Source organism: Megalopta genalis, chromosome 15 (assembly GCF_051020955.1).
Source record: "Megalopta genalis isolate 19385.01 chromosome 15, iyMegGena1_principal, whole genome shotgun sequence".
In the NCBI taxonomy this organism is placed as follows: domain Eukaryota; kingdom Metazoa; phylum Arthropoda; class Insecta; order Hymenoptera; family Halictidae; genus Megalopta; species Megalopta genalis.
This window is the reverse complement of record NC_135027.1, coordinates 6,926,398-6,954,397: the sequence shown is the minus strand read 5'-3', so window position 1 is coordinate 6,954,397 and position 28,000 is coordinate 6,926,398. Positions and strand designations below refer to the sequence as shown.

At 37.9% G+C, this 28,000-nt stretch overlaps 3 protein-coding genes across 7 annotated transcripts in view; 2 read left to right on the top strand and 1 right to left on the bottom strand.

Moving 5' to 3' along the window:
• Positions 1 to 60: 60 nt before the first annotated feature.
• Grx3 (Glutaredoxin 3) lies at positions 61 to 1,615 on the top strand. The gene is made up of 3 exons (XM_033469066.2): positions 61 to 241; positions 762 to 1,395; positions 1,498 to 1,615. Exons 1-2 carry the CDS (start codon positions 192 to 194, stop codon positions 1,381 to 1,383), a joined length of 672 nt encoding a protein of 223 aa, XP_033324957.1. The 5' UTR covers positions 61 to 191; the 3' UTR covers positions 1,384 to 1,395; positions 1,498 to 1,615.
• A 44-nt stretch (positions 1,616 to 1,659) lies between these two features.
• Positions 1,660 to 7,528, bottom strand: LOC117219712 (RRP12-like protein). Its single transcript, XM_033469061.2, has 23 exons — positions 7,247 to 7,528; positions 6,994 to 7,174; positions 6,800 to 6,926; positions 6,550 to 6,732; positions 6,326 to 6,485; positions 6,065 to 6,243; positions 5,762 to 5,997; positions 5,518 to 5,685; positions 5,334 to 5,442; positions 5,106 to 5,270; positions 4,912 to 5,033; positions 4,735 to 4,849; positions 4,439 to 4,675; positions 4,122 to 4,348; positions 3,926 to 4,049; positions 3,564 to 3,849; positions 3,325 to 3,482; positions 2,991 to 3,247; positions 2,757 to 2,917; positions 2,504 to 2,683; positions 2,324 to 2,440; positions 2,096 to 2,255; positions 1,660 to 2,002 (listed from the first exon to the last, which is right to left on the bottom strand). Exons 1-23 carry the CDS (start codon positions 7,380 to 7,382, stop codon positions 1,894 to 1,896), a joined length of 3,897 nt encoding a protein of 1,298 aa, XP_033324952.2. The 5' UTR covers positions 7,383 to 7,528; the 3' UTR covers positions 1,660 to 1,893.
• Positions 7,529 to 16,865: 9,337 nt separating this feature from the next.
• LOC117219644 (large neutral amino acids transporter small subunit 1) overlaps positions 16,866 to 28,000 on the top strand; it is a 45,687-nt gene continuing 34,552 nt past the window's right edge. For 2 of the 5 annotated variants that reach the window (XM_033468946.2, XM_033468945.2), the window contains exon 1: positions 23,282 to 23,487. In XM_033468946.2, coding sequence (XP_033324837.2) covers positions 23,424 to 23,487 — 64 coding nt within the window. In that variant the 5' untranslated portion in view covers positions 23,282 to 23,423. Of the gene's footprint in view, positions 17,288 to 23,281; positions 23,488 to 26,967; positions 27,187 to 28,000 lie in introns of those variants that run through there. The other 3 variants (XM_033468948.2, XM_033468947.2, XM_033468949.2) reach the window with 3 other exon arrangements.

Below are 28,000 nucleotides of genomic sequence, written 5' to 3'. Positions count from 1 at the left end.
AAGAAAGATTAACAAACTTCTGCGCAGAAGCAGTAGGTTGCTAAATTAAAGGAAAACCTCCATGATAGTAATATTAGAAATCGCGTAGACCAGCGTAGAAGCCGTAGTGTTGAGTTCAGTTGGACGTAGTTTATTTCATTACTTATAACGAGTATTCTGTTATAAAAGAAAGAAAGTAAATTAGTGACAGAATGACTGTCACCGAACTTAATTCCCAACAAGAATATGAAGATTACGTTAAGTGAGTAACCTTACTTCAAGTATTTAATGTGAAATATGTAACTTAACCTCATCTTCCTTCTTGACATACCGCAAACGTATTTTTATTTGAAGATTTTTAATATACTGAAACTATTGATTTGAAATAGTATTATTCATTATTAAAGCGCTTACATAATAGTGGTATTTTTTAAATTCACGTTAATAGACGCAACTCTTTATCTTTTAATTGGGACGGAAATTCCTTATATGTAGTTCGAAAGTCACGAGTTTTTAGCGATATAGTTTTGTGATAAAATAGTAAGTCTTACGACTGTGACAGTTTCTCCAAATGATGCAATGACAGTTCATTTAGTTCCATGATTCTACAATGACCTATTAAACAAAGATTATGTTATCTGGGATCACAAATATTTACAGAAATTTATATTGCTTAAAGTTGATTTAGAAAACATATATATATATATATATATATATATAAATATGAAAGCTACATGTTGAAGATTTGATTATCTGCAATAATAGAATTTCTTTTTTTCTAGATCAAAGGATCTGTCTGTTATTCATTTTCATGCACCATGGGCTGATCAATGTTCTCAAATAAATGATGTAATCAGTGAAATGAGTAAACTGTCTGAATACAAAGGGGTCAAATTTGCCAAGATTGAAGCTGAGAAAGTACCTGATGTGTCTTTAAAGGCTGGCATTACAGCAGTGCCAACAGTAATTCTGGCCAAAAATGAAACCATAGTTGACAGAGTTGATGGAGCCAATCCCTCTGCCATTGCGGAGAAAATAAAACGACATTCTGTTAGCAAAGAGTCAATTCCACTGGAAGCATGGAAACCACAACAGAATCTTGAAGATAGGCTAAAAAAATTAACAAACCAAGCACCCTGTATGTTATTTATGAAAGGAAATCCTGCAAATCCACGTTGTGGATTCTCTAGAACAATAGTCTCTATCCTCGATTCTTGTAATGCTGATTATCAGTCATTCGATATTCTCCAAGATAATGATGTTAGAGAGGGATTAAAGAAATTTAGTAATTGGCCAACTTATCCACAATTGTATATAAATGGAGAACTGATTGGAGGATTGGACATTGTTAAGGAAATGAATGAAGCTGGAGAATTTGAGAGTATGCTGCCTAAGAAGAGTTAATGTATGGGGAATGTGAGTTTGATTTCATTCAGAATTATTTTTTATTATAAAATATATTCTGTACTAGTAATCAAGTACTAGGTTGTACATTTTGGACAATTGTTTTTCTTCCAGACATGACAATGATTGATCACTACTTTAATATCTTAATTCTCGAATTATTTCGTACCAGTTATAGAAATATTGATTTGTTAAAATGCGTAATAATAAATAAAATAAGTCGCACAAAAAATGGTTTTGCTATAAATCCTGTATTATAATGAAGAGTACACATACTATTTTCATAATCATACTTTATTTTAAAAAAGTATTTAAGTTGCTCAATTGTATTTATTTATTAACAATTTAATGTACATTATCTATTGATTTACGTTCCAGTCTATTGTAGTTGTAGTTTGTTGTAGTCACATTTGTACAAATCTCTTTTTTAATTAAAATCTCAATATGTATTAGAAGCATGATCAAATTCATTTTAAATTCTGGTGAATCTATCAATAAGTAGTCTCTAATCTATTTCATTTGCTTTTTATTCTTTGTACCAATTTGTGCACCTTTCTTTGCACCTTTCTTTGCACTTTTGACGATACCTTGGAATTTTGTTGCATTCTTCTTCTTTTTCCTGAAAATCATACGAACGCCGTGTAAAAAAAAAATATATATATATATAATAGAGATGAATGAAATACATGACATTTAAAATAGCATTATTTACCTCTTATTCAATGCTGATCGTGACAAAGGTATGTATGCGTACGGGTCTGGTTTCCCTTTCTTTTTAATGTCACCTTTAGCTTTTTGTGCTTTGTATTCCATTCCTGGTGTGTGTTTCACTTTGTCCTTTTTCAATGGTCTATGGATACCTGATCCACCAGCTGCAGACAATAGACATTGATGTCAAATATCAATTACATGCTAAACTAATTTTTTATAACTATATTACCTTGATATTTCGACGTAGTTGAACTCTTTACGCTAACATTATCAAAGCTGTCTGTATATTTACGCTTTCTACCCATGGCTTGTGTTGTGGCTACAGATTCAGCATCATCGACATCCTCTAAAAATGTACATTAGTTAATTACAGTTCTTTCATTTAATGCAGTTATTTTCTACAACTTACCATAATCATCTTCTGAATCGCTATGTAAAAATGGTGTTTTCCTTTTCTTGATATTAGTGACCTCATCATCTCTTTCATGATCAACTGTGATAATTAAACGTCCATCTGAAGCTGTCTTGAATCCACGATCCTTCGTCTTCGATCTTGCTGCATTTGATCTTAGAGATCCGGGTTGTGTAGCTGTAAAAGTATTATTTTTTAAGAATCATAGTTTGCGACAAAATATACTTCCGTCATCACAATGAAATCTTACTAGAAATATTCCTAGCAGCCGCAGGATCAATAAGATCAATAATTTCCTCATTTTCCTGAATCCATGCTTCTTTTCTTGATGTACGCTTCTTATTTTTCTTTGGTTCTACATTTTCCATGCCGTCATACTCTTCCTCGCTATCAGCCAATATATCCTCGATGCTATATATAAATAAAATAAAAATAATAACTATGAGAAATTCAGGATATTATGCCAAATTGAAATCAATGTCACCTCTTCGGTCTCCTTGTTGCATTGAACTCATCTTCTTCCTTGTCTTGTTTCGATTTCTTTAGTTCCCTGTTCTTCTTCTTCGTTTCTTCCAATTTATTTAAATTCTTCAACCTCTTATGCAGTACTACGTTGGAAGAAGGTATCATACCCGAGATAGCCTCCATTCCATATTTCCTTAATAATTTTATTAGGATGTCTCTTACTTTCTGCCGGAAGTGCCTCTGGCAATCCTCAGTCATACTACATATAGCTTCCACCTGTCATTTTATGAAAATATGGTTATGTACTATAGTATGTAACTTAGACAAAGATCAATTATTTACTGTGCACTTACCAATTTAGGTAAGGTTGATGCAACAATTGGACTTGGCATACTAGTAAGATATACTTTAATATAAGATAATGAAGACTCTGTAACTTCTCTTGTGGGACTCGAAACAAGCTTACATGCATACTCTAATATTTCCTTAATTGTTTCTACTCCTAGTGATCCTATTTTAACAAGCAATAGTATCATAGTTGACATCATTAAGTTAAAAAACTTTAAGGTCCATTTTAAAATAATTTTCTTACCATTAAAGTGATAAGTAAGAGATGCAAGTGCCAATATAGAAACAGTACAATATTTTTGTGTGCCTCCCAAACCAACCATTAACATGTTTACATAACTCTTCAGATGTTCTGGATTACCTAAAAATTTCTCTGCTATGGAGCTCAAAAGTCGATAGGCAGAAATTCGACACTTTGTGTTGGTGTCTTTTAAATGCAGTACTGTCTCGGGTACCACAGCTTCTAGGAATTTACTGTTCTCCAATTGTGGATTGATTTTGACCATATGCGTCAAACATCTCAATCGAGCCTAAGGAGAGTTATTATTGCGATACATTACATTGGTCTATTCAAATTTTATTATACAATGGTACAGTGATACTTACTCCACTGCAGGGTTTTGCAACCTCTGCTGCCGAAGACATTAATAATTTTTGTATTTCACGTCTGTGCTGTTGTATAAATGTTTGGCATGTTTCTTTTGTACTACTACATATTTCTTCCAAAAATCTGAAAACCATATGTTTAATCATGTAGCACTGTTTAAAAAATATATCTGGAAATATGATCAGTAATTTTTACCTGTATGCTTTTTTCTGTTCTTTCATTTTGGGACTTGTTTTAATGGCCGGAATGCATATGTCGTAAAAAGTTTTTAATCTATCAACATCTGTGTATTCAATTAATAGTCTTATTATGTCGTGAACACTTTCTTTAAAGAAATCGTCAGCATCAGGTTCATTCGACCTAGTCAGTGCACGATCGTACAATTCATTTATTAATTCTTTGCTTGTAATAGAAAGGTACATCTACGAGATAAGATAGATCAAATTAATGTTATTAACATGCAATTAAATTTATGTTGTATTTTATCTTTGAACTTATAGTTTGTGTATTACCTTAAGTGTCTCATATGCGGCAAGGCGCTGGCCTTCTTCGTCAGTACCATTTGGTTTAATTGTATACTGATTTAAAAGTAGCGGTACAAAATTTTTTGCATATTTGGCAAGTTCTGCCACATCTTCTTCTTTATTATCTGCCACGGCTTTAGCAATTAATTTTCTTATGGCAGACATTACATAGAACCTTAACTCTTTCTTATTGGTAAAAGTCGTTCCCAACAGTTTAGCAATATTCTGAAATAATATTTGTGAGATTAATATCAGGAAGGACTTATTTGATTTGTAGTGCATACCTGAAAATTATCTTTTACGTCTGTGGCATTGTGACAGATACTTGGCAGAACAGCCCATATTTGAATAAGCAAAAATTCATAGCTTTTTCCTCCTGTTTGCCCAGTAGACTTTGTCCTAAAATTATTGTATTAGATTATAGCCTTTACTATTATGTAAAAATATTTTAATACACTTACTCGCATATTTCAGCTAGTGGTAGCAAAGTGTTGATGAAAAAGCTTAATGAACCTTCTGTTATGCAGTCCTTTAACAGTGGCAGTAGCCAGGTTCTTTTTAAATTGATATCACAATTTGTCAGCTGCAAAAGAAATTTGTATGTATTATCTACCTAAAGACCTAATCTCTTATGACATTTATAAATAACTCTTACCTTCAATGGAATTACATTGAGTACACTATCTGGTCCCAATGATCTTATAGCGGCCCCGATAGCATACTCAGCGTCATTTTTAGAGGCAAAATTATAACAATCGCGTAAATCTGATAAAGATTTCAATACATCTATTAATTTAGGGCACCTCGTTTTACCAGTTATCTAAAATAAAAAGAAAAACGGTACAATTTTAGTCGATGCAAGAGTAAAAAACATACTTATTACCTGGAAGAGTAGGGCTGTTAAGTGTAGAATATAATACCAAGCTTCCAAGTATTGGAAATTTAGAGCTTTAAGCATCACGACGATTACTTGGTCGATCACAGTGTTATACCTAACAATACACAACTGTTAATGAATAGTTTGTTAATTAATAAAATGAGTTGAAAACAGAAATTTTTATACTTACTTTTTCATGAGTTCTGGAGTTTCACACATTTTCCCAACACAATCTTGTAACAATATCTTCATAGTGTGTGATGTGCCAGATATAACTTCTGATTTATCAGAAAGCCAAAGTTGTACGCATTCCGACAACATCTGTGGCAAAATAGCTGCACAGAAATTCAACGAATTGCTGGAAATGAAAAATGAGAGGATTTGAAATTAATAAGATTAAAAATACCAAACTTAAATCTATAATTTATACTGACTTAGCCAAACACAAATGAGCTTCTTGCATGACTGTCAACCACGCAAGGATTGGTTGTGTATCTGTTGAAGGGGGCTGATAGTTATAGAGTACATTAATTAGTTGTGCGTTTCTTTGAACCGGCAGAATAGCTTCTGGAGGTCGAGAAACAAATAAACCATGGAAGGTTTGAAAGCAACACGACGTTACTAAAACGTTCTGCATTGCCATAATTTTTAACAATGATTCGCAAATCATCTAAAAAGTAAAAGAACAGTTTTTTTTAGTTGATATATCTTGCATAAATGATATTCAAATTTTTTACCTTCACATGCGGTTTTGGTAACTGATGAGTAATGTCTTTCAATAGTGTAAGTACATGAAGTACAGTAGTGACACTACCAGGCTCCGAACTAACTTGTAATGAGTTGAAACAGTGTTTTGCAACCCGTGGTGAACACGGATGATACAATGGTGGATCTTCCTTATTCATGATTTCACTTCCTACAATATAATAAGGTGATTCCATGAAATATTTAAGTTTGTAGTATTCTTTAAAATATATGTTATGCTTTGAATAATGTACCTTTCAATATGGCACATATTCCATGTTGAGCTGCTTTTCTTACTTTTGGCTTACTGTGTGTGACAAATGCTAGAATAGCATCAATCACTTGCATAGTCGACGAATTCGACCATGTAGCCTCTTCTAATGACCGAAGAAGTAGGGACAAACAATGGATACACTGAAATGGTATTAAATTGTAAATATTCCGTGTTTTTTAAAATTTAATTAATATATGAACTCACATGACGTAGTATTAAGAATTCTTCTGATGAGGCGTAATTTTTCAAAATATTCAAAAATACTTTACTGGCTGCACTAAACTGTACATTCAAAACATTTTTGGGTACAGTTTTTAAGCCCATTCCTAGCAGAGAAAGGGTAGCTGCAATTGATGTTTCTGATTCGATTGCCTCCAGAGTACTCATCTATTAAACACCAATATTTAAAGTTCATTTTCATATTCAGAAAGTTTGGGTAATATTTTGTGCATACCAAAGCAGCAAAATATTCTGTGGAAGATTCATCTCCACCATTCTGCTTGATTACTTCTGTGACTGCTGACAATACAGCTAACATTTCTTTGTGTAAAAGTGACTTTGACTGAAAATGAGTTAAAAACCTGCAAGATAGACAGTAATTTTAGATGATTGATTAAGTTTCTTGACGAACTATTATGAATTACTTACTTGTTAAAGGATATGTTGGAGCAATTGCTATAATTACTAGCAAATGTGTCAAAGGTTTTAGTTGTAGTTTCTGTTTGAGTGTCTGAATGATCTTCATCGATATCAAGTTTCTCAAACTGAGGACCAATGCTTTGAATAGCATCGTGCTTCTCTAAATCCTCTTTTGTCAAACCAGGCTTGGCTATAATAAAACACAAATAAGATTCGAGTGAAATATTGTAAATGCGCGGTCAGAATGTAAAATGAAACAAACCTGGTGTATCTTTGAAAAACATCCATGCTGCTTGTTCACGATGTTTTTTCGTTTCCGGATTAGAACTTGAGCTCTGTCCCTTCGCCCAACGTTTCGCCTTTTGTCTGCTGTTTAAACGTGGTCCTACTTTTCCCATTGTTAATCTAGCTACTTATGCTTTTTTCCCACGTTTTACGATTTATTTCGTCCGATTTTTTAACTAGGATTAGCGTCAATGGAACAACAAGGTTAACTTCATCTTACACGTGCACCCACAAAAGATTGGCTCAGCTCAGTTGGTGAATTGGTAAAGTAGAATGATGTTCCAATGATTTCCGTATGATGGCAGTGCAAGAATATCTGCGTGGGAATTTTTAAAAATTGTTTTTTTGAGAAAGTATGAAACAAATATCTTTTTCTGATTTTGTGGTATTTTATTGTATTATTGAAACTATAAATAATGTTTTTTAAGTCCCAAAGACAACTATAAATATCATTGAAGTACTTTTAAGTTTTCTAACTGTATGAATCTTTAAATTAATTTTTCAGGGAACATTCATTAGGGGCATTTGAGTGAAAGTTAGTTGAACTATGCGAATATTTAAATTACAGATACAATAATTTTTAATTAATTTTATTTTATTCGCTTTAATATATATTTATATGTAATATAATAATAATAATATGTGAATATAATATAATATTAATTAAACATTTTAATATTTAATTTACTTTACTTCTTAAGAAGACATTCGTGATTTGATTTTTAGCTTTAAGTTGCCGGCATTTGTACATAACAGTTTATGATTATAATACTTAAAATACGTATCAGCAGGAAAAAAATACAGTTGTTTCACGATACATGGGATTATGTCACTGGCTCGAGTTCCATCAATAGCGAATCAATGTTTCGCAAGATGACAGTGATTAATCGGCACGACTGCTCGTTAACAGTAAAATCCAATGGATCCAGGATGCTTCTATTAATCAAACGAAACGATGTCAAAACCGAGGTGCATGGTAATGAAAATCGAAAGCCCAGAACTCTTCCTGCGTTTCTATCATTCTGTTGCTAATTTGCAAGCGATGATAGGTATTGGTTCGTGCAATTAGAACGGTAAATAGCCGAAGGCAGCCGGAGACCTTTGCTAAAGGAGGCGAAGTTCCATTCTCCCTGAACGTGGCAATTTTCCAATTTGCAATAAACCTGATAATTAACAAAATTCGCGACTAGTTCCACACAGCCCCGGCAATTACGGTGTCTCATTTTCATGATGCGTCCGAGCGGGATGGTTAAACGCATTGGCCACCTTCGATGCACCGCAGCGGAGGATAGATACCGTTAACAGAAAACAGAGGATGCAGCTGCATTCGCGCACTGCATCGACACTAGTGCCGTCCATTAGTTATGGACGAACATGAATTAGCAAAATAATCAAAAGAATTACACAGTATTATCTGTTATTAAAACGAGGCTTCATCGAAGCGACCTTTTTATTAACCAGGCTTCCTGTTAATAATAGAGACATTCACTTGCAGCGGATTGTAATCGAGTTCTTACAATTGGAACATTATAGCTCCTGGAACTTACAGCGTCATAGATAATAAAGTAATCTGCAGGATGTCTCATCTAATTCAAACAAGATCAGGTTTCAAAGAGAACATGCTGTAGCAATGTATTCACGAGGTCGTAGATTTTGAGATTTTAATGTCACCGTTTTTTTTTGTTTTTTTTAAAGCGACTCTATACCATAATTATCGTCATAGACTAGAAAAAGCCAAGTTGAACAGCTTATGTCATTCATGACGTCGACTACCACAATCTTTTATGTGAACTTGAGCAATAAAAGTAAATGAAAGGTGTACCTGCGACAGATAAATTGGCAAAGCAAATTCATTTTGTCATTCCTAAGAATGAATGGAAGATAACGGAGAACTTTTTAACTATTTCCTCGATTTTCTCCGCAGAATTCCACTGAAAGTACTGTTTTCCTCATCGTTTGCTGGATCACTGTACACAGATGCTCGTGTTTGGAACATTGATCGATTATCGTGCCCGAGGAAGCTACCTCAAAGAGTCCTCGAATCGTTTAACCTAGTTGCAAGCCATTACGGTGCCGTGAAACTGACCTACGTTCAAGGAGCACGTTTCGCGGGCCGAGAAGAATCTAAAATAGTTCGGGATGGTCGACGATTATTTTGTCACGACGCAGAACATCATTGTTTTGAAAGCCTTCCCTTTTATCATCGGCGCAACAACGATTAGAACGTTGCTCGATCGTTCAAGAGAAAGTTCCAAGATCCCGTGGAGTTCGAATGTTCCCGTTGTTTGCCGCGTGCCCCTTGATATTAACGTGGATATTGGAAACGCGATCACGCGAAACCGTGCACACCATAATGGTCGGCGTTGCGAAAGATACTGGGAGAACACGGTTTTTTCTTTGTCACCGAAAAAACGGGTGATTTTATTGAAATATCGAAATGGTTTCGCGTTCGCTTGTAAATACACTAACACATTGGTTTGTGGAATTTATAAATGTTCAAGCTACTAGGAAAACGTTGAAATAGTTTGATTACAATGATTGGTACCTTTTCAATTGTAAGAATTTCTTAACATAGATGGAAAATTGATATTTATTGTTAAGCCAAACTCTGGCTTCTTCTAAACAAGAAGCTGTCTCGATTGGTACAGAAAATAGTTTTGGTTACATTTGGCCATTAGTTCGCTTGTAGTATTGTACTTCAACGTCCACGAAGTCTCCAAACAAAAGTCTAATATCATTTATTAACTTAATGAACTCCGTACTGACCTATCGAGAGCTTGCTAAAAACTTTGTCATCTAACAAAAGAGAGGCAATTTTGAATCGCAGACAGTCGAGTCAGAGCTATCAAATGCACACAAAGTTAGAGTTAGAGTAGTAGTCGATGTATTAACTTGGAGGTAAACTCACGGATTGACAGAGTTTCCTCGGCAAACAGCCACGTGAATGAAGACGAACGGTGGGAAATTGAGGAAGAAAGGTGCAATTGGCACGTCTCGAGCTCGTTCCCGCCTCCATAGAGACGGTAAATTGCATTAGAGGAGCGTTTAGTTAATCCACGGAACTGCGCAGATGGCACGGTACCCTGGTTTCGAGAACTTCGATTTGCCAAGGATGAATCCGGTGTCATCGGTGACGTTGGTAGACGTCAAAGAGTACCGTATTGATTCCGTGACGTCATTGAACCACCCTCCTACGCAACGAACCTACCATCCGGTTCGCCGGAATTCTTCCTCGGCCACCTGTTCTCCTACAGAACGCTATTTCAGTCGAGCTATGAATGACCTCGAAACATAGTATCACACAATCCTTGGTCACACTTTATTTCGAACACAATGCTAACTTACATTGAGTAATTTTCAAGATAATAATGGAAGACAGTAAAAATTCATTCAGCACGAATAATTTTGAGTGAATTGAATCGTTTCAATGAAATCAGGATACACGTGGAATTGCAAAGGTAATTGAGAAAGAAATACTGGAACTTGTGATTCGTTAATTTCTATACTGTAACCAGACCTAACTCGGTGGGTTAGTAGAATCATAGTGGCGTAAATCACACTTTTCCTTATTCTGTGAAACAAGGAGTGTTATTATATAGTTAAGTTAATTTTGAAGTAACTTTATAATTTATTTCACTTGTCTTTTTAATATTTTGTATAGATTACATTTTAAAACTGAAGTAAAAAGTTTTGTAAATGTGTCTTACGCTACTGTGATTCTAAATCACTGAATTAAGCTAGTTAATCAATATGCAAATTTGCATAATATCCTGCAAACCTATATACAATTATTGCTAATTTTATTGACAAATAAAATTGTTACACGCGAACAGCGATATTTATTGCTGTTTACTGCTAGGAACTCGATCATGTCTGCTAGTCGATTATGTTTCAATAACGCTGTGAACTATGGAATTTCTTTCTTGCTCTAGCGAGAAGAAATTCAAAGTCGTTGATCTCTTGCGTTAGTACTACGTACTTTTTTCTTGTTATTTCGCTAACGCATTTTTGCAATATTTCACGGCGGAGCAATGGTTCATTAAACATGCAAATTCGTCGCGGTACCAATATTCGCTAAGTCGATCCTGCGTGAACAGTTACGCACGGTATCATTTTTTTGATCGGAGTCATTGATCTTATCTCACTAATTTATACCTTTATGCGAGTTCATTATAACCGGTAATGATTTTTAATAAGTGTACAACGTTGTTCGATATTGAATGTCCCTATTTTGGAACGGAAGTTTCTTCTTCAACAATCAATTCATTCATACATATATTCTTCATTACATGCACCGACTTAAACTGTCTACATATACATATACGGTATAACATATGTTTTTTATTATTATTATTATATCTTTTAACTCGTGCAGTAATGTTTTAAAGGAATAATTAATTTTCTCTTTGATTCTTTGACTCCATAAATCGCGGAAATGAAAACGTTGAAGTACACAATATGGAACAGCATATTTTTGCTTAGATACACCCGTGTTCGAATAATCATTTCCTTCACAACTAATTGTTACATAATAGTATTTGCGCGAGTGAACTTATAAAGAACAATGTTCAAAAATGTAGGCAGAATTTTTACAACCACTTTCATGTGTTCTGTCTAGTTTTTATTGTGTTATTTGTGTTACTGTTTCAAGATGGAGTCACGATTGAGGCGGTGCTCCATAATAGGTACTTTTACCTTATTTCGTTCGATCTATGCCAATGGGGCCAGTTTAATATGCATGTGAAAGCTCGGTAACCATACGCTGATTAGACGCATGTCCGCGCGCGCGCGGCTAATTCCATTCTAAATCAAAAGTTCAATGGTGTTCACTATGCATATCGGATCAAAGGAACTGAACTCATTGCAGCACGCTCCGACGAAACATTATCATATTTTACGTACAATGTAGCGTAGAATGGGCGGAGTAAATGGTAAACTAATTACAACAGGATCCGGAGCCGATATCGTTCCGATTTAAATGATCTCACGGTAACGAGCGCTCCCCATAATAATTCCGTTACCAGGATCAATGGCGGAAACACTTGTCCAAAGGCTAGCGGACGCGTTATGTCACCGTCGCCAACGGAATTCCGTGCAACGTGTCATTAATTTCATCGTTTGCATCGCGATCGAATAAAAATGCTACTTGCATGCCAGCTTTCAATGACTTCGCAATAATTCAAAAGAAATTTCTGCGCGACGCTGCAAACGATTGGTAAACAACGAAATATCGTGCACCGTCAGCAGTTGTGTTGACGGTCGAATTAAATTGGAACAGGTGTTCGAAAGTAATCCGCAAAGAAAGACGCGTCTTAATAAAACAATTTTACTTGCTAACACATTCTGTCTCGTTTAATTAGAAGAAACTAAATCGCCGTACTTGGAGAGAGAAAGAAAGAGCCTTTTACTTAACGTGTGTAATGTTTTTGTGACTGTGCATTGATGTCGATGGAACGTCGATTGTTTTACTTGATTATTCAAGAAAATATTTTTTTCTCGTGCAACGAGAATAATGTTTATTTTGCACACAGATCCGCAGTTTAGATGGTATTGATTATTCCCTCGTGTTTCCTTGTATATCGTTATGGATGCTTATGTTGTTATTATACATCACGAGATGGTGTTATGTGCACACAACAGTTATAACATTACATGTTGTTGACGTTAAATTTGATAAATGAGGAAAATGATGTGGAAATGATGAGGAAAATTACGAGCAGCATACTAACACGGTATTCGTCTAGCATTTCCGACGAGGAAGATAGTATGTTATCCTTGTACGTAAGATGCAGAATTGAAAATTAACGCGTGCGAAAGATACGTGGTACGCAGAATACGCAAAATTCTAAATGCTGACTGTTTTTTGGAATCCACTATAAGGTCCCATTCGTAACTGTTTTCACTAAAAACATGCGTTCCTGGTGATCGAGCATAAAGGTTCGTTGATAGCAAAGCAAAGGTTTCACAGCGAAAGTGGCGTCATTCGTGGTGGTTAATTCACGTGCAGAGGGGAACATCGTGACGGTAGCACAAAGGAGGCACGCACCTGGTCCAGCAGGGACTTTCGAGGGATGGAAACCGAATCGACGGTCCTTTTGCTTCGTTTCGTGGGGCGATCTCGCACCCTTTTATATCGGGCTCCTCCCTTTTGTCTAACTTCTCGAAGTCCTTGGACCAGACCCAGCTGCATGGTTCTTTGTGCCCGAAATCCGAGACAATATTCGATGGCACCACGTGGGCCACGTGCAGCCTTGAGTTTCCTTCTCTTTATTTTGGAGGTCGTTGCGCCTTCCGCAACCTAGTTTTCTGATTAATCGACGAACCCTGGATGTCTATATCAATTTTACAGGCAGATTTCGAATCATTTGCTCCAGTTTTCGTTCCATCAATTTTCAACCTGCTTTGAAATTAATCGAAAGACCCGTCGCAACTGTTGCAAAGATTAGGGACAACCTCCGCGTCTCAGAATCGTGTTCGCTCGGTGTACACGCGATCCTATCATCTACTAGATGCTCGTTGAAAGTAATTGAGAAACAGGGTTGTGTAATCTAATCTGTAATAACGAACGGTATACAATATATGTATAGAATATACAAGAAACATAGGAAACTCTGCGAGACTACGAACATCTCGATCTCGATTTCGTGATCGATCCAAATACTACAAACACAGGATAAATCCTTTCTTATCAAAATCGTAGAGATTTCATAGAAAAGAAATGTTCTTCTGAGACAATGATCGATCGTACAAAACAATAGTTAAATAAAACTGTACATATTCTTTCGGTGATCCTTCTCTGTAACATCGACAAGAAGCCAGTTCCCGGGACTAAGGACAATGCCGATTCTTGCAAATTCGAAGATTTCTACGAACGAGAACGCAAGGTTCGATGAATCATGAGACGATTGCACGACCAATTTGATTTTAATTGGATCAGGAATAGCGGTAGGTGTTTCCCAACGTTCCGCGGAACGATGAATAAAACGAGTTCCACGGAAAAATCGCCGGGAAGCACGTAGAGAGGTCCTTAATGACGTCGCCCATCGAGGAAGTTCGCGCGGTGTCGTTACTCCAGATAACGTTAATATCGTTTCCTCTCGGCGAGTTCTTTAAATAACGTCTTTCACCTCTCGTCACGAACGTAGCTCCCAATAACAAAGCCATTCACGAAAACAAAGTCGCGAAGATCTTCGATTAAGCTGCGAATCCGAGATTAACGAACTCCGGGGATTCGATTAACGATGCTTCGGCGATATTATGCAGCGAACGCGTGTCTGTCAATACCGTTCGGTTGCGCAACAAGTAAGAACAAGATCATTCCCCAGCCATACATGGGCTTGTAATATGTGCTCGTGCACTGCGATACGCGTGATTAATGATGTTCTTTTTATTAGCGTTGACACATATGCAGTTTGCAGTACGTCGATAGCAACGTGTGCCGCATTGATGAAATGTTCGGGAATCGAACAACGCGCGTGTTACCGTATCAATTCGGATGCCATTGTTAAACGTCTGCGATTTGTTCATTCGTCTTTCTTCATCTATGATGGCTCTGTGAAACGAGACCGGCAAGTTTTTCAGAATTGTTGACGAATTTAACACATCTCCGTTGACGATCGTTGAGGGATTTTCATAACTGTGGTTCGATTTAGTGAATTAGCTGATCGGAATTTTTTCTCCGATTCGTAGAATACTGTAGAATCGTAAAGAATTGTCATTCGAGAGTTATTAAGCGATGGCGAGATTGGAATGCGATCGTTAAAATTTTTAAGCAGAACGGAAGTGGCCATTAGCGACCTACTTGACCTGCAGTTTTACAGTCAGCAGGTTGAGCATCGATTATCATTCATCATCGAATTTCAAACTAGGAATTATATTTATTGTCGGCGTTGCTAAAAGCCGCGAGAAGTATAAAACTATGCGTACAACCACGGTTGACGATAGACCAATCGATACACAGATTACTCGTGCATCGTGCAATACGGTTGCAGGTGCGTCTGACAAATATACAGGGTGATCCGTAATTCCCAGAAAATTCTCAGTCCCAAAAATTGAGCACGATGTTTTTTTTAGCATAGAGCACGTTAGAATCGTAACAAGACGTAATATCATGTTGAATTTAATTGTTCGTTCTTGTTTGGTTTCTTTACGAGTAAATAGTATAGACGCATAATGCTTGAAATACTGGACATATATTATTAATTTTCAAATTATTAATTCGCTGTCAAAATTGTTTTAATACGTCGTTCGTTGATACCTTCGTAAAGCATGTGAATCATGTGTCAATGATTATTAAAATCAATCGCCCGATAGTCCGACCGATAGATAGGGCGCTTCTTCAAACTTCATATTCTCGCCCACGTGTTTGAAACCAGTCAATTTTCCCTTCATTACACTTCAACATGGTTTTATCTGCGTCGAAGTTTCCGCAATATGAAATATGAACATTGGCTGCGACATGGACATTCTATCATGAATACAGTACAAAGTTGACGATTTCATTATCAAATGCTTTCACAACGCGGCCAATTAATTAGTCGTTGATTGCGCTACATAAATTAAAGCAATTTCAGAGTAAAAGGGGGCAAGAAGTTCTTCTGAAAAAGATCTTCTTAAAACATACTGAAATACCGTCAGTAAAGGGTAAACATTCTCCAAGAACTTGTCTTTTTCATAAAACCGCAACGTTTTCAAGAAAAGTATACCGAAAGTCGCAAGAAATTGCTCGTGTTCCAAGTTAGCAGCAAAAAGGAACAATTTCATCCACTCGAAGCAGCGATAAAAATGAAGAATGCTGAGAAAGGATCATATCCACTTACAGGGAAAATGTCTTCAGTGGTCTCCGCTGCTGCAGTAGACCCACAAGGATATAAATGGATCTAGTCATAGCTACCATGAAATCGACAAAAGCGATCAAAGTCACGGAAAGTGACTTCGTTCTTCTTCGATGAAACAACGTTTAGAACTTTTCGCTCGGACAAAAAGAAATAACATTGGCTCAACGAAGCTGTCTTTTACGTTGTGTCACTTTCTTTCGAACCATTGTTCAAAGAAAAAGCCAGAGAAGAATGAAAAATGTTGTTTCTCAACTTCGTCTACTGAGATGCGTTTTCATTTTCGATTTTGTCAATAAAGCATACAAAAGAACGTACACATTTTATTATCGACTCTAATGGATCATTTCTTGGAAATGAAAAATCTGCCTTGAAATGGTCGACATTCAATTGCTGTGAGAAAATAATAATGTAGGAAACATGTTTTGTGTGTGCATGAATATCGTGGTAACATATATTTGTTGCAGGGAAGATAAACGTTTGGCGACAGGGCATACCGAGAGAAAAAATGAATTTTCAAGAAAGATTAGCTGTGAAACCGGAGGACTAACAGGACTCGTGCAGCAGCCCGACGAATCTCGTGGTTGCGAGCGCTCTTACGGTACACCACGCTGTAATACAGGCAAATTGAAAGAGCGAGCAAGAGAGAGAGAGAGAGAGAGAGAGAGAGAGAGAGAGAGAGGGAGAGACAGAGAGAGAGAGAAAGAACTAGAGGGGGAGAAAGAGCAGAGACGGCATGCGCCAGCCCTCGTTCGAGGCACGTTATATGCAATGCGCGAGGCCCACGGCCTGGACGGCCGTTCGACAACAGTCATTCAGAGCTCGACTGGTGCGCGGTTCGGTTCGTTCCAGTACAGGCACGGTACACGCACGCCACGTTTCGTTTCGTTTCATTTCGTCTGGACTCGTGACATCCTCTTGTCGCCGAGTTGCCCGCTCCTTACCCCGATCACACAACATCCGAGCCGTTTTTCGTGCGCGCGTGTCGCCCACGCTCGTCTGAAATCTGCCCACGCACGCACCGATCGACCACGAGGCGACGATGAACCGAGGGTAGATCCAGTAGCCGACGCCGGACCAAATCAGCCCAGGGTGCGTTCCCCTTGTGATCGACTCTCGTGACTAGTGACGTTTCTCGTTCCCGGCAGATTGTTCCTGGCGACCACGGGACACGGCTAGAACAGGTAAGTGATGTAATTCGACGCGAGGTTAGCGTGTACCACGAGCCGCGATCGCTCCGCGCATTTTCGACGGAATGTTGAGTGAAAAGTTCTCAAGAATTGGTGCAAACAGTGTTAGTACGGTGTCTAGAGGTACCACCCCTCGAGGGAACTAAGGGCGCGAGAGAAATTCCGGGTGAAAACGAAGCATCGTGCGTTCACACGCGCAAGAGAGTAAGTTTCGTTTCGTTTTAGTGTTGCAGAATGTTTCGGTCTGAGATTTTTTGGAGCTAGGCAAGGGAAAGTAAGGGTTTTAATGTACTATTATGGTCACCGTATAGCAATTGTTTGGGGAAGCTGCGTGTATGGGTGAAATACGATGCGAAAACGCAACATGTCGCACGTTGCTCCGTACAGTCTGGAAATGTAGATTTACTTGAATTAAAATGTGACAGACCGTTGTACTGCGACATCTTCTCGTATACCACGATCGATTTATAAGAATTATTTGCAAGAAACACGAGCACAAGGGAATTCCATGTGACAATGCGGCATTCTTTGTACTCTCTCTCGTGTAGCTCGTCTGGAATAGTTACTTTACTTGACTGAAAGTGTATTAAAACATTGTGGTTTTGTGGTTTTTTTTGTAGATAAACGAGGCTTTCTGTGCGTCATCGTTAGTCTACAATAAACATTCCATGTTCTGTAGACACTTACTGCCCGGTTCGATTAAGAAAATAAACTTGAATAAACGTGACGCGATCTTCGTCGGGTTTCGAGCGAATGTTTGAGAGAAATCAATATTAGGGTATGATGTAAGAAACTGATTGGATTTCGTGAGTCCCATTGGTTGACCGGACACAACCCCTGTTGGTAAAATGGCGGAGTGCTTCCTGAAGATCGTTTTCCGTTGTTGCGAGCGTTCCTTTCTTCCTCGGTATTTTTCGACGATGGAATTTTGAGAAAATAACGAGCACAGGATGAAAACTGGGTTCGGAAAACCCGGTCGGCGACCCACGTGGCCTATTGATTTTCCTGCTCGCCACGCCACTACGCGCGCGACGCTGGAACCTGGCCATTTCTTCGTCGGAAAAGCGTCGGGAAAATACTGGCGAAAGTGCAGCGTTTCTTTCCTTAATGCTTTCTATTCAATTTTATTCCAAATTGATAAGTAAGCCTTTCAATATAGTCATTAATAAAAAAATAAACATTGATTTTCCATGAGTATTAAAAAGCTTGAAACATTTCACTGTGTGTTCTGTTGTGGCGATTGTTCCGATCAGCTTCCACGGAACAGGGGTGAAAAGATACAAGTTTGCAACAAGATTGGAAACTTTGGTGGGGGTGGCACGTTCGGTAACGTGACGCAAAGATCTCTGATACGCGATATCAAAGCTGAATCACTGTTCAATTTTAAATGCAAACAAAAACTGGATGCTACGCGAGTTTTGCTAGCCTCGTGTGTACAGTCGAATGTTTGGCCTGATTATTCGTCATTCTAGCGTTACTGAGCATACCGCGTCTCTTACTACAAGGGTCCGCCGTTTTTCTGCAAACAGATCGATGTAATATGCCTAACGTAAACGACCAGGTACAATTTGTGGCCGACTAGCAGGGTCACTGGCATCGTTTGCACGGCAAACGTTGCTCCAGCGACTATTACAGTCAACTTACTCAAGATTCTGTTTATCAATACGAAATTATTTGCAAGGGGGAAGCTCCTCCGTCGATAAGAAGCTGCCTATTTGTCCGACTATACTCTCAAGCGTGTTTACTCAACAATGATTTAAAACACGATTCAGACTCAAACGAAGTAGAAATAGAAATAGGAAAAATGTTTTGACCCATTACAGTTCACTGATACACATATTGTACAATATAACATATTGCTGAATCACAATATTTTCATGTAAAAATCTTTAGCAGTAAACGTTGATATGCCAAGCAGCTGTTTACTGCACAAATTGTTTGAACATGCGAAGTGCTTTATTCATATTTCTTTCAGTCACTAATGCTTTGTTTAGAGTAAAAAAATATTTTAAAGCAAACACTCTTGCGACGATCACTATCAGAGTTAATAACAATTACCCTTCGACTTATGTTGCACGAAGGGATCAATATCACGTGGTTATCATTCACTGGTGCCTCGGATTGAGGTTTCATTACCGTTAGAACGGCTGAGGAGCGTCGTTGTCGGCGAAGGATCAATAAAAACTGACGTAATGTTCCACGAAAGTTTCGGGAGCCTCCAGACTTCAAATTTCGTTCTCCGTGCACGTGCGTACGCAGCGAGACCGTTATAGGTTCCCTAAACGTTTATTTTTAACGAGTCCCTGTCTTCAGCCTCTGTTCTGCTCTAAAAAAATTGCGTAATTTCCAGCTTACAATATAATACCGCTCGACGAATCCGAAATCGTTTATCTTCCATTCTAAATTCGGCGGCAAACGAGAACGTTAATCTATGCTAAAAATCGAATGTTTCTATAATGACCAGAGTCATTAAACAGTTCCAATTAATAATATAGTAAAAAAATAAAATATGAATAAAGCACTTCGCATGTGTTCAAACAATTTGCGCAGTAAACAGCTGCTTGGCATATCAACGTTTACTGCTAAAGATTTTTACATGAAAATATTGTAATTCAGCAATGTTATATTGTACAATATGTGTATCAGTGAACTGTAATGGGTCAAAACATTTTTCCTTTTTCTATTTCTACTTTGTTTGAACCTGAATTGTGTTTTAAATCATTGTTGAGTAAATACGCTTGAGAGTATAGTCGGACAAATAGGCAGCTTCTTAAGTAATAATATTAAGTAGGAACAATATTAAAAAAAAAAAAATACGCTCGAAAACAATTTGCGGAGAAGCTAGATTGTTTTCTGTCTGCTCGCCATGCGATTATACAGAGACTGCAGATTTGATGCATTCATGACGACAATGATTAGATGCGATATAAAATAGCAAAAATATTAAGAATCTCGACTGGCATATCAAAAGTTGTGGAATATTTTTTACGAGCACGCTAGACGCTTTACATCGTTCGCTGAATCGTGCCTTAGCCGTATGGATCGAATTTCTAAGCTTGATTGTCTCGAAAACAGGGCCGAGAATGAAAAAATGTTATTGTTAAAATTGTTACGTCTCCCGTCGAGTTCGCGTGAATGGAGTTCTACTGTAATTACCAAGCGAAATCAATGGCTATAATATTCGAAGATTGAGCTGCGAAATGGAGTTGCATCGTGGTCCCGCCATGTACGAATCGGTAATACGTGTTCGCTGGCGAGGAGTCCCTCGAATGATAATAAAAGAAGTTAAGAAAGTAGTCAGAAGCGGAGATTGCATCGCGATTATGAGTTGTTATGCGGTCCCGCAGGGCTTTCGTGGCAAAAGAAAGAAGTCGGCTCGCGATTCGTTGGTTCGAGGAGGGCTGAGCTAGGGGAACCGGTGAGCTGGGAAAGGGTTCCTGGCGCATACTATGGGCCAGTTCCCGACAGAGTTTTTAGCCCGTGTGCATCGCACGATGAAAGGAATGACGTCCAACGGCGCTCTCGCGTTTTCGTACCTGTGCAACGGCGGAGTATGTGTGCGCCGCGTGGTTCGTAGAACATGCCCGAAGCTGTACGACTGCCAGACTGTCGTATTAGGAGTGCGAATTAAAGAGGGTTGCCTGCACGTTGCGGCATATTGAATCTTCGGGATCACGCCATCGAACCGATCTGGCTGAGAATATACCGCGAAGTTTTCGTTCACAATATAACAGAAGCGTGCTATGAAATGCTGCGCAGATTTTGTTACAAAGTTGTCCAAAACTTAACTATCCTCAATTCGCGGAGCATTTGTAGCAATTTTGAATATTTTATACACGGACTCGCAATTTTAGAACTTGTTAAAGAGATACCGACCGAACCACCTGTTTCCTCTGTTTCAGATTTGAACGAATCCACACTTTAATTTTCAATATTTTTATACAATCTTATATTTAGATCCAAAATAGAGAGAACAATTCTAGTCTAAATTTTGTAATTGCGAATGTAAGCAAAGATTCTATTAATTGTAGTATTATATAATGATAGAGTTCTAAGAGAGTATTTGGTATTTAGTTTAGCTTACACGAATCAGACTCCCTAATACCCCTCCCCCCGCCCCTAGAAAACCATATCAATTGTAGTGCTTATTCCCACGCGAAATTTCTTATCTAGAACGTGAAGGTAGAGATGAATGAAATGCGTTTTCCTAGTATTTTTACTCCACGTTTAGAGACACAATAGAAGTGTAGCTATTTGTCCGATTAATCTAATCATCCATCAAAACTCTAGATACGACGTAAAGTACTCTGGTTAGCGGATGTGTATTAAGAAACCGTTCGTTTGTTTGAAGAATTCCAGAATCGCGTAGGCACCGTACAGGAAGCAGGCGATTCTTTTATTGCAGTAACAGTGCTGCACAGGTCACACGAGATGCCGGAAAACTTGATACAGCATACTGAGCCGACGGACTCGAAATATAGCGCCACGTGATAGCTGACGCTCGGCGGACTCACGTGCCGGCGTTTGGCATGACATTTACTCTTTCAGCGCGGATGATCGATTATGGATTTTAAAGAGCGTCGGCTGCGATACGCTCAACAAGTAGCCCGGAACATCATGCGTCGTAAAACCTCGGCAAAGCGACGATTTTCACTTGCGCGAGCTTACATCAATCGTTTTTTCAACGTATTTATAGCGGCTTTAAAGTGCAACTTTGTTCGAACGAGTTCGCCTGCAGGTGTCAACCAACGATTCTGATCTGCTTCGGCTTCCGTCAATTTTTTATTTGACGTATTTATAGCAGCTTCGAAGTGGAACTTAGTTTCAATGAGTTTGTCTGCAGCTGCGACGAATAATTGCAACTGATTGCTATTAAGAGAACTGCACGTAATTAAACTTTCAACTCCGTTCAGTACTCGCCCACGCTGATTGACATTCGAGAACTTTTACGATAAACAAAAACCTGTTACGCTGGTCGGAGCTTCGAAGCTCGGACGCGAACGCAGCTTTTCTGTCGGTGCTTGAAAGTACGCCGACCAGCGCGCAATACCTGTGATAGCATTTATGGTAGAATCGTTGTTATGTTACCGCGTTGAAGTGCAATTTTCTGCGAGTCCACTTCACCGAGTCAATTTATTATGAAAGTTCGTTCGATACGCGAACTACTTAATAGGAGCTAGGTCTGATCATAACTTACCGTATCCCCTTATAGCGAACGTCGATGTATGTATTATATGCGTTCCAAGTACGTCGTAGAAACGGAATAAGAACGCAGTCTTTTGTACAAATGATTTTAACGAGACAAAATGGTAACAGTCTTCTTAAATTCTAGAATTTCCACGATTTCGTGCTTCATTTAAACAGTTTAAAACCTGCAAAAGCTAGTGATCACTATTCCACAGATATTTATGACAATTTTCTAGACACTGATCTATAGAATTATACAGAATTCCGTTTCGTACACTAAGAATTCTTCTACAATCACAAAAGTGCCAATGCGATCTCGATCGCTACCGAAAATTCCCACTTTCCAGTTTCAATGTCACGAAACAAATTGTTTATTTAGTGTCTCTATGGCGACAATCATCGCGTCAGAAAATCAGTAAAATTCAGTAGAAAATTAGTAGAAAACGAACTTTAGCGATTTCAAGTAGTAGATGCAGTAGATGTCGAAGTAGTCGTATAGCACGGGGGACACAGTTTCATAGGACGTTCGTGAATTACCGCAGAAAATTCGATCCAAGACGACGATCCACAGTTTGTCCTCCTGTTCTCAGGTTGCCCTGGATTGTAGCGGTGTGGTCGCGCGGATGTGATTACAACATCGATCGTGTACGCGCCCTTCCTCAGGATCTACGCGCGTAAATTGCCCGGCAAAAGTAGATAGAAAGAGAGAGAGAGAGAGAGAGAGAGAGAGAGAGAGAGAGAGAGGGGGTGTTATCTATCGTTTTCGTTCGGCGTTAATACGAGTGGCCAGTTAATCTCGCTTTGCTCTCGTAACAAAATCGCGACGATCCACGATTTCGAGTTTGATTCCTTCGCTCAGTTTGCTAGTATCCTCCGGCTCGGGATCATCAAAAATGTGTTGTGTGCTTCGGTAGCAGTCGGTCGACGGACCCAATAACCAACGATGATTCTCGACACCGATCGATCGAGCTGGGAATCCAGGATGCACAGGATGTATGGGACATTTGGTACGTGATACGGGGATTTGAATCTGTTTCGTGCTGATTTATATCGCTGATTTTCTGTGTCGTTTCGCTGGATCGCGAGTGATTCGATCGGATTGTATTTTCTCGTTCTCTGTGAAATTGACCTGGATTGTTATAGTGGAGCATATGTTCGTGTCTTCTCAATTGAAGTCTGGATCGTGATTTCGTAAATTCCTTTACAAGGGAATGTGAATTTTAAACAAATACCGTTTAAGTAAATAATGTTGCATTGACACAATGCGATTTGTATTTATCAGTCGATCGATAAAGATTTTATTGTTCACTTGTTATTCATAATTAAATGGGATCAGTGTACGTGTTATTGTCGCGAAGATCAAGATGTCAGCGTTTCCCTAAGCAGTTTTCTATGACAGTTTTTAATATTATTAAATTAAATATTGTTAAATTAAATATTAATCATCTTTCTGTCACCGAGGCTTACTGCAAAACAATCGGATTAAATATAGCCGCAAACGCGTTATATTTATCACCGCGTACCAGTTCTATCGCTGTCCATTATCTTACTCCACAGTGTTTATAATGTGTCAGAAATACCGAATTTCGAATTCACTTGTAACTTCTGTGTTGGGCTTCCTGTGTTGTAATTACCGTTGACAAGATATCCGGTGGATACATAAACGTTAGAGACACCGATAAGCGGTTACGATTAATTTAGACTAATGACAGCTATTAGTCAATATAATTTGGTTGCTAAAAATGGCTCGGTGAAATTCAATGGATTACCTTGTTATCGGTACAGTGATACGGTTTTATCGTTGACCCGTGAAAACCAGACAAATTATACAATATCTTATGATTAGGCCACGTTGTCTGCCTATTATATTGTACAGTGGAACAATAACACACTCTGAGATTTCATTTTCACAACAGAGAATCTTTAAATTTTAATGTATTCCAGCTATCGGTTCTCATATTTTTTTTCCTGTAGGATGGAAGTGTTCCAAATATGGCGGTCGCGGTGACATCGATATCGAGTAAACACGTCTCTTAATTACTCTGCCTTGCTGAACGAGGTGTCCCTCGATACATGAATCGATAATTAAGAACAAACATTTATGGTGACGCACGACGATGTTCGCGATTTTAATTTGTTTGCACTGCATGGATTAAAATTAACTTCCCGTAGTATGTTCGTGGTTTAGGTAGTAAAACTCGGAAAAAGAAAATTGTGATTTCAGTGAGCCGATGATGGAGGATATCGATCAGCGGTTTCTTCGAGGTTGCACAATGATTAACGGATCGCGAGATGCTAGTTGTCGACTAGAGGATCGAGTGTAATATTTACGGTACGCCGCCGATAAAAGCATCAGGCACGCGATTACACGTTTACGAGCGATTTTACTTGCATTCTCACTGTTTTTCACTCGTTTCCCTGATGGATGATGCCCACCGATTCGTCCTGGTTGCGAAAGATCTGATACGCAATATTTTCTCTTCGATTCTTAGGAATCGTTTTACACAGACCGTTATCCTGTAGAAATCTCGGCAATTTGTTCTGCTATTTGACAAGATTGTGCCAATCGGCCGGAAGTCATTTTCACATCATTTCGTTTGAGGAAAGTCTGATGCGCACTGTTTTTAATTGGTCGATAGAAATTTGACAAAGTTAAAGAATGTTTTGTGCCCTTTTTATTCTATTCTAAATATTGTTCTATTATTTCTATGGCTATGTATTAGGCTCTTGAAGTAATTTTAATTGAGGTTTATATTAAAGGTTATCGAAATTCCAATTATAAAGCGAGAATAACGCTATCAGAAAACTCTGTTTTACGAAAAACGAAAATATTTCGATCGTGTCTATCCCAGGAAACGTTTAACGAATATATTCTTACATTCCAAAAATGTTTAATTTTTATGAATTATATTTATCTGAAATATATAATCCTAAAAATCCTATAATCCTCAAAAATATATTGTCCGTAAAGTGAGAAAGGGTTGTAGCCTCCGAAGAACAATATTTCGAATAAAATATATACCGTTCTTTTGAGATACATATGAATTTTTATTTTTATCAAAAAAATCTACGAGAACTATTTCAAGCACCTAATAGCACTGTTCTCGATTTGTTATGTAAATGCAAAGAATTTTTTCAGCGATCTCGCTCGCGATAGTTATCGAACGCTTTTCGCCGAGGATAGGTCACGTGATTCTTGGTAGTAAGACATGCTCCTTCGTTGCTGAACGCAAACGCTTGAGGCAGAGACGCGCGAATGGCTTCTTAGTAACTTTACATGGTATCAGTCAACTGTCAGTGCAGCCGGAAAGTAGGGAAAAAGTCAGTCGAAAATATAGAATATTATAAATATATACAATATATGTATATACATTTCTTCGTTCGAACCTCCATGTCCAAGAAAAGTTATTGTCAAAATATTATTTATTGTTCGTAGATTAGTATTTACAATAAGTAAATAGCTTGTCAACTAACATACACGTATACAGACTAGCTGTGTTTCGACGATAGTCTCAACGAAGCATTCGAAAGTGTATGAAAAAATATGCAATAGAAGATCGATATTTAACCAGTTAACTGTTCCTGACGAGTATACTCGTCGTAACGCAAAATGTCGCCGTTTCTTTACGACGAGTATACCCGTAAAAAATGGCTAACTGATGATGGAGAATATATACATACTTTGATATTCATTATTGAAGTATATATTTTATAAATGCGTCGTATCTCAACAAAATATGAAGAAAATCAAACACATACAATATGATTACACGCTTCTTAAAGAGATTGCAGACAGCTAACTGGTTACTCGAATTAATACATTTCAATGCAGCCATGATTGCCATTAAGATCATGGTAGTTGTCGTAATATCTCTTTTCTACACCCGAACTGAATAAATCATTGTACGCCGGCTTACATTTATGGCACGAAAGTATACCCTGAAAGTTTACGGTATGAAAATTCGATCGGCTGAAATCTCGGTAACCGGTACACTTGAGCCGATAACACTGTAATTTGTCGGACACTGGCAATCTCGTTAATGACTGCGCGTCTTCTTGCATCGAAACTGACACAAGGATGCCATCCAGGTGCTCCAGAATCCACTGTGCAGGCCAAATCATGCCAAATTTGTCCATGTAAAGTAAAGACCGTTCGGCGAGTCGAGCAATTAGGGAATTCACGGAATCTGGTTAAATAAAAGGCCGGTTAGGCGATCACGGTGACGGCCTGCCGCGATTGAGAACTGGTTTGTCACCTTCGGGCAAGTTCGCCAGGTGATAGAAAGGTGGTGTGTGTCGACGCACGCGTCACCGATTGGCCGATTATGTCTACGACAGCGTGGGTATAGGGGGGCTGGCGCGATCGAATGCCAGGATCAACCCGATCGATCTACAAAAGTCAACAAGTTCGACCGTTAGTTATCCGCCGAATCGAAAACTCGTCATCCGACCCGCGTCGCAGTCGATGATCGCTAGCGAATGATCGTAGTGGATAAATAGATCGTGCAGCACGTGCCGCGAAATGGATCGGAACCAGTTTGCGAGATAATCGAACGCTGTTTTGAGCAGATCGTCTCTTTTGTTGGCACGTTTCTTCTTAGTTCGAACGGAGATTCCGATCTGTGTTACAATCACTGTTGCGGAATAGATCGTCGACATAGCGGAAATAGCGGAAGGAAGTGGTTGCGAAAATTTCCGATCTGAAAGTAAGTCGAACGCGATGGCAGAATATTTTCTTGATATTCTATTTATATTTCTTATTTTATTTTATTTTATCACCTTTATTAAATTGTGAGTCGATTTGTACATAAGGATTTTCTTGTTATTTTTTTGTTTTTTTTTTGGTAAAATCATAATTTATATTATGACCAGTACAATTTCTTTCATCAATGATAGAAATTGTGATTCGAGTGTACAAGTTCTACTGTATAAAATGTGTAAATAACGATGAAGCTATGTGCATTTCTCATGAACTCTCGAACTTATCTTCCCTACTTCAGTAAATACGATTTTCCTTCTGGAAATCATCTTTATCAATCGAATAAACCCGAGCAGTAGACTTCATTATCAGCGAGGAAACTAGCAGAAAGCTTCAGCTGATTCCGTTTAAAAGTTGTGAATCGGACGAGATTGCTTACACGAGCCTTTCTATTTACATTTTAATCTTTTTATGTGCTCTTATCGTTGCTTCTCCGATCTTGTCATTTTTACCAATTTTAATAAGCCAAAAGTAAGTCAATTATTTGTAATAAGCTAAAAGTAAGTCAATCTCTTTTAATAAGTTAAAAGTAAGTCAATCTCTTTTAATAAGTTAAAAGTTAGTCAATCTATTTTGATAAGTTAGAAGTTAGTCAATCTCTTTTAATAAGTTAAAAGTAAGTCAATCTCTTTTAATAAGTTAAAAGTTAGTCAATCTCTTTTGATAAGTTGAAAGTAAGCCAATGTATTTTATTAAGTTAAAAGTAAGCCAATGTATTTTATTAAAATAAATATAATAAATAATAATTATAATAAATAATC

What these genes read in the sequence shown, in the direction of transcription:
- Grx3 (XM_033469066.2), top strand. Translation starts at nt 192, where the DNA reads ATGACTGTCACCGAACTTAATTCCCAACAAGAATATGAAGATTACGTT. An exon ending in GAATATGAAGATTACGTTAA is followed by an intron (nt 242 to 761) that starts GTGAGTAACCTT and finishes CTTTTTTTCTAG; the next exon opens with ATCAAAGGATCTGTCTGTTA.
- LOC117219712 (XM_033469061.2), bottom strand. Translation starts at nt 7,382, where the DNA reads ATGGGAAAAGTAGGACCACGTTTAAACAGCAGACAAAAGGCGAAACGT. An exon ending in GTTTTTCAAAGATACACCAG is followed by an intron (nt 7,175 to 7,246) that starts GTTTGTTTCATT and finishes GTTTTATTATAG; the next exon opens with CCAAGCCTGGTTTGACAAAA. An exon ending in CGATTCAGAAGATGATTATG is followed by an intron (nt 2,441 to 2,503) that starts GTAAGTTGTAGA and finishes GTACATTTTTAG; the next exon opens with AGGATGTCGATGATGCTGAA.